Consider the following 10,000-nt stretch of genomic DNA (forward strand, 5'->3'; position numbering starts at 1 on the left):
TCAGAGTATAGAGAAGGATGAGGGCAGACGCAGGCGGGAGAACGAGTCTCTAAACCCACATGAAACATTTCAAAAACATGGAAATATAGACGTCAGTTGTTGCCTTGCGACAATATTTTTCCTCAAGCAAGTGTCTCTGTTGTCATGTTAGTGTGGGTATTAATAAGTTGCTAAGTTACCGACATGGAATGTTTTGGAATGTAGTGTCTGATGTTTCCCCCATGTCTTTTTTAACGTCTAGTTCCCTACATACTGAACTCAATAGCCTTTTATAGTGAGTGGGTGAGTGAGTGGGTGAGTGGGTGGGTGGGTGAGGGAGAGAGTGAGTGGGTGGGTGAGTCGACAAGTGGAGATTCCAGACACAGACACATACAACACCCCCCTCTTAGAGGGTAAATGTGCTAAACCTGCAGACCAGAGACCAGCTGAATGACCTCATTCTCACACCCCAAGCAGGAACAGTTTGATTGCGTTCCGTTAGAGGGGTAGTTCTCAAGTTCACTGGGTGGGGCCCAAGTTGGAAAAAACTTGAAAAAAATCGGTGCTGTCTGAGGTGAATAAATTCAGTGTGTGTTGCGAACTATTTGTTTCTCAGCAAAAGCCACAATGAAACGGTAACAAATAAATGTAGAGACATATCATGGAGTTTATTTTTTCGTTTTGCCAAGTAGCCATATAATTAAGTGGGATAATGTATAGAACGCTGGTCATTTTTGGGAAAATAGGTCCCTTCAGGGTGAAGCAAGACCGGTTCACCCTGTCGGGACTTATTTTCCCAATAATGACATGGACGCTCCAAATGAGGGCTACAGCTGCGTGCTACTGAATGGAATATGCAGTATAAGTATATATACTCTATAGTAGGGGTGTAACGGTACACAGAAGTCACGGTTCGGTTCATACCTCGGTTCGGACATCACGGTTTGGTACGAGTTCGGTACAATGGAGGGAAAAGCAAACAAAAATGCAGAAAGCATTTTTTTTGTACATGTCTCAGCCTGTACCACCTAGTGTCATACAGTCTCTTCCCTGAGCTATCTGCAACAGCCAAGTGTGTAAGATGTAGACTAAACAGTACAATAAGTACCCAGACTCCATCTGTAACTTGTAAACAAAATAAGACAATCAGCTATAAAAATGAAAATAGGCCTACAGCATCTCTTATTTCTGAAAGTGCAAATTACATAGAAAAATGATTTTTAAAAATCCATTTAAGCAAGACCTTCAACATCTGTGTTTAGTTGTATATGGAAGAGTCTACAATTTGCCTCAATATTTTTAATTGTGTGTAAAGTAATAATCTAGCCTACTAACTGTGAAAATATCACAGTATTTTACCTTTTTTTTAAAAACGAAATTGCTCCTTTCATTTCATAAACAGACTAGCCTACAACTAGAAGTCACGTGACTTTGCCCTTTGACGTTAACTCACCGTAGCATGGTCTGTTTATTAGCCTGGTTAGCGTTGTCACTTAATTTTACTGTCTATGCACTTAACACTACCAGCTCCTCATGTGAGAAGTTGCAAGTTACCCCAACATAAAGGTAATTACCACGCGATTTACATAGCTTTCTGTCATTACGAAATTATTTGATTTAAGCCATAGGTTTTGGCCCTATTTGTATGTGTATCCAAAGGCTGCTGAAGCGCAGGGGAAGTTTTTCCCCCCCTCGTTTCAGTGATTGGTAGCCTACATCATCTGGGTGATGGCTTCGAATATGTGTAGCATTTTTTCCACTCACATACCCAACAACTGCTGAACAACGCCGACACACAGTTTCATCTTATCCACCACTCTTTCGCCTGTACTAACATTACTGTAACTGAAGTTCAACTTCTCAAACTTGCGATCTTAAAGAGACCAGCGGATCCTCTAACTCTTGTGGGTCTAACCTCAGTGCTGCTAATGACTGACGGACTCGACCGACGACCTGACAAAAAAACACATAGGCGCCAATCAGAGCTTCAGAGCTAAGGCGAGGCTACAGATTAGCGTTAGGTGTCGCTAAAGAACTCCCGTAACTCTCGCTACTTAACAGTAATTGCGCATGGCATTAATTAATCCGCACACGAGTTTTATGTATTTTTATACCATGTATTCTGCGTGTAAATTCATGCACCGAACCGTGACGCCCGTACCGTTTCGGTTCAATACGAATACATGAACCGTTACACCCCTACTCTATAGTATAGTATAGTATGCTCTTTTGATCCCGTGAGGGAAATTTGGTCTCTGCATTTATCCCAACCCGTAAATTAGTGAAACACACTCAGCACACACTAATCCCGGCGCAGTGAGCTGCCTGCAACAACAGCGGCGCTCGGGGAGCAGTGAGGGGTTAGATGCCTTGCTCAAGGGCACTTCACCTGTGCCTGCTGGTCGGGGTTCGAACCGGCAACCCTCCGGTTACAAGTCCGAAGTGCTAACCAGTAGGCCACCTCTGCCCCTCAAAGGGACCAAAGATGACAGAATGCAAGTCAATGGAAGCTAGCCGGGTGTTTTTTCATTTTTCACACAGATCTCTGTTTCTCAAGGTCACCGAGTACTGTCGGTATAAAAAAAAAAAAAAAACAATTGGCATGATTTTAAAGATGTATAGCACTATAGCTGCCTGGCTACTCTAGCTGTTGGCTGCAGCAACTCGAGCTAGGTAGCACTGGGTTTTTTCATTTTTTTCTGTACAGAAAGCACTCGGTGACCTCAAGAAAGAGATCTGTGTGAAAAATTGCCTGACTTCTCCTTTAAAGACAACTCAAAGCCTACAGATTTCCACAGAGCTCCTTTAAATCATCTAGAGATAAAACGTCTCCAGCTTGGAGAACTATACAGTGACATCAGCGGCGGTGATCTGGCACCTTGTCGTCTGTTGAGCTAATGCTCTCTACAGAGGCTACCTGGATGTAGCTGAACCCCACTGGTGGAATGACTGTTTGCCCCTTGGGAGTAATTTATGGAATTTTGGCTCTTGGAAGAGATGATCTCATTATACTAAGCAAGGACTGTGCTCAGCTCTGTATGTGTGTGTGTGTGTGTGTGTGTGTGTGTGTGTTTACTGGGGTTACTTACAGAGTTGTGGCTCTTGGCAGAGATGATCTTGGTGATGTCGGGGTCCCAGAGCACCAGGTCAGCATCGGAGCCCACGGCGATGCGACCCTTACGGGGGTACAGGTTGAAGATCTTGGCTGCGTTGGTGCTGGTGACCGCCACAAACTGGTTCTCATCCATCTTCCCTGTGACCTACACACACCAGGATCACAGAAATCATCATGCAGTATACATCACAGTAGCACAGTTATCCAATGCATGTGTGTGTGTGTGTGTGTGTGTGTGTGTGTGTGTGTGTGTGTGTGTGTGCGCGCGCGTGTGTGTGTGTTTCTTACCACACACTTGTCCCAGATGAGAGACATTCTCTCCTCAGTGCCGTTGGTGCCCTCGGGGATGAGGCTGAAGTCATCTTTGCCCACGGCACGCTGGCAAGTATTGAAGGTGCAGTGGGCACTGCCAGTCACCTGCAGATCACCGCTACATAATACACATATATCATAAGTCATATCAACTAGCTGTCTTAGAGCTTTAAGCTTTAATACCCATGTAAGGCATAATCATGTGTGTATGAGTGTGTGTGTGTGTGTGTGTGTGTGTGTGTGTGTGTGTGTGTGTGTGTGAGTGTGTGTGTGATTGTGTTTGTGTATGTTCATGAGTGTGTGAGTATGTGTATGTATTTGTGTGTGTGTGTGTTCATGTGTGTTTGTGTGTTCATGAGTGTGTGTGTGTGTGTTTCTCACCAGGACAGCAGAGAGTTGAGATAGTCAGGGGTCGTGGGGTCAGGGCTCAGAGGAGGAGACGTCACAAAAGCCGCCGCCTTTGCCCAGTTCTTGCTCCAATAGTGCGAGCCGTCCGTGCCAAGACTAGCAGTGATTGGCTCTCCATACACAACAGTGCCTAAAACAGACCAATCACAACACCCCAGTTAAAAAAAAACATCCAATCTGAGCTGTATCCGCTATGTTATAACCGTGTGGCTTCAGGCCAAGATCATCTGCGCCAGATGTTTCCAGGGTCTTTGGGGAGCACGAGGCCACACTTAGAACAGCACTGCAGAGCAAACGCTTGCTCCAGTTCCAAGAATCAAGAATAACATCCCTGAGAAACCTCTCTGTATCATCCCTATAGGAAGCCACTCTGTCAGATGCTTATCAAGTTGATCCTGCATTTGTCACTATTTTGGAGCAATGCTGCAAGTATCACATGACCAGTGCATAGTGTTCTGATTGGATTCTTGTGACAAGTTGGTAACACCGTTGATTAAACTTAAACATCTTTAAATGTGTTGATACATGGGGCAGTGTTTTGGCCAATGTTGCTAGGCAACCACATAACTGGTTCCACGTCTTCAGATTGGATGATGATGAAAATGTGCCTACTGATGATTAAAGTTCTCCAGAAAAATAGCTATGGCTCAATATCAATGGGATTGTGCCAGAACAGCAACACTGCCCAGCAACGCTGCTAAAAAAGTGGCCTTTTGTTTCATCAGCTTCAGTTAAAATTGTTGCCACATATCAGTAACCGGGCAAAGTATCCTAAACACTGCAACGCTGCTAGGAAAGCTGCCCAGTGTATCATGACCCAGAGAAACTGGACACACCCTATAGCAGTGGTTCTTAACTGGTGGGTCGGGACCCAAAAGTGGGTCGCGGAACCATTCTGGGTAGGTCGCGGAGCTTGTGGTTAAAAAAAAAAGAAGAAATCGCCCATTTCAAATAGACTTAAATTGAGACGAAATGGTGCAGAATCCACAGTGTGCGATGTTCACAATTGCTGGAACATGAGTGAAAATGCCTCATAATAAAGTACACCTGTCAAAGACAGACCTGTCAAGTACTTTAAGGTGACACCAGGAGTTGGAGACTTCACAAATGTAATGCCAAACAGCATGTTCCAAACAAATAGGCCTACAGGCACTTCGCCTTTCTTAGCATGTAGCTCACCAAATCTGTTGTCTTGAACGCTATAAAAAATATATGGGTCGTGACTTCATGAACATGGGAAATTGTGGGTCCCAAAGCCAGACCAGTTAAGAACCACTGCTGTACTTGACAGGTCTGTCTTTGACAGGTGTACTTTATTATGAGGCATTTTCACTCATGTTCCAGCAATTGTGAACATCGCACACTGTGGATTCTGCACCATTTCGTCTGAATTTAAGTCTATTTGAAATGGGCGATTTCTTCTTTTTTTTTAACCACAAGCTCCGCGACCCACCCAGAATGGTTCCGCGACCCACTTTTGGGTCCCGACCCACCAGTTAAGAACCACTGCCCTACAGTATACGCCACCGCACCTTGGCACCAACGTGTGGAAACTGGACACTAGGGGTGTAACGGTTCATGTATTCGTATTGAACCGAAACGGTACGGGCGTCACGGTTCGGTGCATGAATTTACACGGAGAATACACGGTATAAAAATACATAAAACTCGTGTGCGGATTAATTAATGTCATGCGCAATTACTGTTAAGTAGCGAGAGTTACGGGAGTTCTTTAGCGACACCTAACGCTAATCTGTAGCCTCGCCTTAGCTCTGAAGCTCTGATTGGCGCCTATGTTTTTTTTGTCAGGTCGTCGGTCGAGTCCGTCAGTCATTAGCAGCACTAAGATTAGACCTACACGAGTTAGAGGATCCGCTGGTCTCTTTAAGATCGCAAGTTTGAGAACTTCAGTTACAGTAACGTTAGTACAGGCGGAAGAGTGGTGGATAAGATGAAATTGTGTGTCGGCGTTGTTCAGCATTGGGTATGTGAGTGGAAAAAATGCTACACATATTCGAAGCCATCACCCAGATGATGTAGGCTACCAATCACTGAAACGAGGGGAAATAAACTTCCCGTGCGCTTCAGCAGCCTTTGGATACACATACAAATAGGGCCAAAACCTATGGCTTAAATTAAATGATTTCGTAATGACAGAAAGCTATGTAAATCGCGTGGTAATTACCTTTATGTTGGGGTAACTTGTAACTTCTCACATGAGGAGCTGGTAGTGTTAAGTGCATAGACAGTAAAATAAAGTGACAACGCTAACCAGGCTAATAAACAAACCATGCTACAGTGAGTTAACGTCAAAGGGCAAAGTCACGTGACTTCTAGTTGTAGTCTGTTTATGAAATGAAAGGAGCAATTTCGTTTTTAAAAAAAAGGCAAAATAGTGTGATATTTTCACAGTTAGTAGGCTAGATTATTACTTTACACACAATGAAAAATATTGAGGCAAATTGTAGACCCTTCCATATACAACTTAACACAGATGTTGAAGGTCTTGCTTAAGTGGATTTTTAAAAATCATTTTCTATGTAATTTGCACTTTCAGAAATAAGAGATGCTGTAGGCCTATTTTCAGTTTTATAGCTGATTGTCTTATTTTGTTTACAAGTTACAGATTGAGTCTGGGCACTTATTGTACTGTTTAGCCTACATCTTACACACTTCAGGCTGTTGCAGATAGCTCAGGGAAGAGACTGTATGACACTAGGTGGTACAGCCTGAGACATGTACAAAAAAAAATGCTTTCTGCATTTTTGTTTTGCTTTTCCCTCCATTGTACCGAACTCGTACCGAACCGTGATGTCCGAACCGAGGTATGAACCGAACCGTGACTTCTGTGTACCGTTACACCCCTACTGGACACACCCTACAGTATACGGCACCGCACCTTGGCACCGACGTGTGGTACACTCCACATTCCACTTTGGATTCCGTTAGACTGCCCTGTGGCCAGTCCGATCCCGCACACCCACCAAACCCTTTTGCAGTCGTCGCCCTGGAGATTACCATTCAGTTCTATTTGTGTCGGGCCCGCTCAGTAAAGTCCATTGTTTAGTGAATGCTTGTCACTTGAGAATTTCTACACTGGTGTGTCGGCGTGCTTATGTTGGCGCCTACATGCGGGGCGTGTAACTCGGGGCTCCGCCCCTCTCTCACCTTTCTTTCTGGCCATGGCGATGACATCAGCAGCACTCCTGCTCATCACCTTGGTGATGTAGAGGGGGCAGTTGGTCTGATTGGCGATGGTCACTGAGCGGTTCACTGCCTCAGCCTCCACCTTTGGGGGGGGGGGGGGGGGGGGAGTGTGTTACACATCAGTCTGCACAAACACATCAGGCCTGAAGATACTGTGGGGTCTGAGTTGGGTGTGTGTGTGTGTATGTGTGTGTGTGTATGTGTGTGTGTGTGTGTGTGTGTGTGCGTGTGTGTGTGTGTGTGTGTGTGTGTGTGTGTGCGTGTGTGTATGTGTGTGTGTGAGTGCGTGTGTGTGTGTGTGTGTGTGTGTGTGTATGTGTGTGTGTGTGTGCGTGTGTGCACAAGGTGTGTGTGTGTGATTCACCTCCTCTGGGCGGCTGAGCACGTGGCCCTCTGGTCCTGTGATTCCAAGGGACAGGATACGCTGCTGCTCCTGAGAGAGTGAAGAGAGGACAGGAGAGGAGGAAGAGGAGGAGAGGAAGAGGGGGAGTAGGAAGGAGAGTGAGGAAAGGAGAGGAGAAGGGAGAGGTGCAGGAGGAAGAGGAGAGGAGAAGAAGGGAGAGGTGCAGGAGGAAGAGGAGGAGAGGAAGAGGAGGAGGAGGAGAAAGAGGAGGAGGAAGAGCAGATGAAGAGGTGAGAGACTGTGTGAGAAGGAGAGGAGAGAGGCTGAGAATCATGCAGATGGCCACAGCAACACATGATGACGACAGACTCCATCTTTAACCAATAAGCAGCATGTGTTTCCACTCCAGGACGTCACATAACTGAGGGATGACCAAAGCTTCACAACACTTCTGCAATCGGACACAGGTCTCTGCTCTGACTCAGAACTGCTGTGGCGGGTGCTGAGCAGTGTGTGTGTGTGTGTGTGTGTGTGTGTGTGTGTGGGTGTGTTTACCTCAGCGATGATATCTCCATTCTCAGCGTGCACTTGAGCGATGGCTCCCAGGTCACGGATGGTGCTGAACACCTCGTACACCTGTATTGATACAAACACACACACACACACACACACACACAACTCTACAGCACTTGTGGAAACACAAACACACATATGCAAAACATCTCACACACCTACAGGGTTGTAAACACACACATACATTAAGCACCTCATACAGCTGAAGGCACACAAAACACACTTGACACCTCCAACACCTGCACAAACACACACTCCCTCTCTCACACACATAGGGCTCTATCTTCCGTCCCGACGCAATTGACTTTTATACTCGCGCGTTTGTCTTTCCTATTTTGCAATCAGCGCATATTGGAATTTTCCCTCCACAGGTACATGCCTGTAAATTAGGGAATTCGATTGCGCCCACGGGGGCGGTTCAGCGAAAAGACGGGGCGTGTTCGGCGCAAACGTTCACTGTTGATATTTTGCAGTTTCAGAAAACAATTCCGCCACAGACCAGGAACTCCCTGGTCTAAAGTCTGTGGCGAAAATGCAGATGCTATTTTAAGGGCGCATGCAGGACCACAGGCCTGCATGAATGAATGCGTTGCACACCAATCTACAGACACCCCCGTGCACAGACTGAAACATTCAAAGCCTTGATAATATTTGTCCATTTCCCGGTTTTGTTCGTGCATTGGTGACCTAAATATTTAGTAGCCTATAAAGTACAACATCTACATGCAATATCTTTACAACAACGCCTAATTACGACCTATTAATCTGGACAACTTTATAGGCTTCAGCCCTATAAAGGCTAAAGTTACATTTCGTTTTGTTCCAATTTACCGTTGTGTAAGGTTTTAAGCACCATAATTTTGCCTACCTTGTTGTAGCCCATCTGAAATAACTCCAAGCTTTGCTATGTTCCCTCCATCCTTTCGTTATTTTCAAAAAACGTTTTATATCCATGATGGCCTTGAAGTCTTGAGTTAGTGAATTAGCTTAAATCAGCTTTTCATGTGCTGTTAACCAGCAACAGATAGTACAAGAAAGCAGCAAGTATGGTTACAATTTCTGTACAATTTCTGTAGTTGCTGCATCCATTCATTGTTATTCTCTCTCCTGCTCAAATAAATGTTGTGCGTGAATTAAGTTGATGATAATGTGTTTACAAACTCTGCTTTACAGAAAATATTGTAAATAGTCTACTGTCACGCAGTTAATGGGATACTGTGCAGAGTTGAAAGTTAGGTCAACTTAAACGAAGCCCTTGCTTGGCCGCCTGTGCTGCGCAACGCACACTTAGCTCCTCTCATCTATACAATGTAGTTCCCATTTCTGTAAACCATACATAATTTCAAAGAAAAATATTACCACTCGAGGGAAATCAGTGTGGTGTCCATGTGAAAAAATAGGCATAAATGTAGCGTACACATTTTCACGAATCACTGATGTGTTGATGACATAAATTAGGAAATGTTAGAGGACTTAAGAAGATGTGATGTTGAACTGCATGCCGATGCCATTTAACCCAAACGCCCCAGCGGCAGCACGGGAGAGAAGAGATTAACTGACGGAAGATATGCATTGTCTATAGAGAGGTAATGTTAGATTACATTGTACATTGCAAATATATCACCATGCATTCATAACCTCGTGATTCAGTGAGAATGATCCCAAAACATCGGAAAGTATGTCTTTGTGACAATTCTGTATTACATTTTGTCAAGATGAAAAATCAATAGCTAACTGTTCCCAACTGAACAGTGATTATAGCGCTGTGAACGCTCCTGGCTGCGCCTGGCAAATACGCCACCATAATAGCAATCAGCTATGGAACAAGCGTGCCTGTTGTTAAAGGGAATGTGAGATGACGCTCTGATTGGTTTATTGCACGTTACGCCCAAACCACACCCATGATTAATGTAGCTACTTCAGACCACCCCATTTTAGATTTGCGTCGGGCGCAACAGTCAATATCCCGCCGGTAAAATACCATCAGCGCCCAAGATCCGCCCACAAAGTCACTTGCGTTTTGCGCGAAGACACTTCCGTTTCAGACCATTAAAATAGGGCCC

The 10,000-nt window shown here is 44.9% G+C and overlaps 1 protein-coding gene across 2 annotated transcripts in view; it reads right to left on the minus strand.

The window, feature by feature from the left end:
- Nucleotides 1-10,000, minus strand: part of dpysl2b (dihydropyrimidinase like 2b) — a 37,077-nt gene that overhangs the window by 3,960 nt on the left and 23,117 nt on the right. For both annotated transcript variants that reach the window (XM_076283850.1, XM_076283849.1), the window contains 6 exons: nt 7,920-8,000; nt 7,386-7,454; nt 6,983-7,103; nt 3,788-3,944; nt 3,383-3,524; nt 3,069-3,239 (listed from right to left, as the gene is read on the minus strand). In XM_076283850.1, the coding sequence (XP_076139965.1) occupies nt 3,069-3,239; nt 3,383-3,524; nt 3,788-3,944; nt 6,983-7,103; nt 7,386-7,454; nt 7,920-8,000 (741 nt within the window). The remainder of the gene's footprint in view (nt 1-3,068; nt 3,240-3,382; nt 3,525-3,787; nt 3,945-6,982; nt 7,104-7,385; nt 7,455-7,919; nt 8,001-10,000) is intronic.

The sequence above is a fragment of the Alosa pseudoharengus genome, unplaced genomic scaffold (assembly GCF_046254945.1).
Source record: "Alosa pseudoharengus isolate Yale_2024_CS ecotype anadromous, Long Island Sound unplaced genomic scaffold, YU_APseudo_1.1 YU_APseudo_1.1_scf_14, whole genome shotgun sequence".
In the NCBI taxonomy this organism is placed as follows: Eukaryota; Metazoa; Chordata; class Actinopteri; order Clupeiformes; family Clupeidae; genus Alosa; species Alosa pseudoharengus.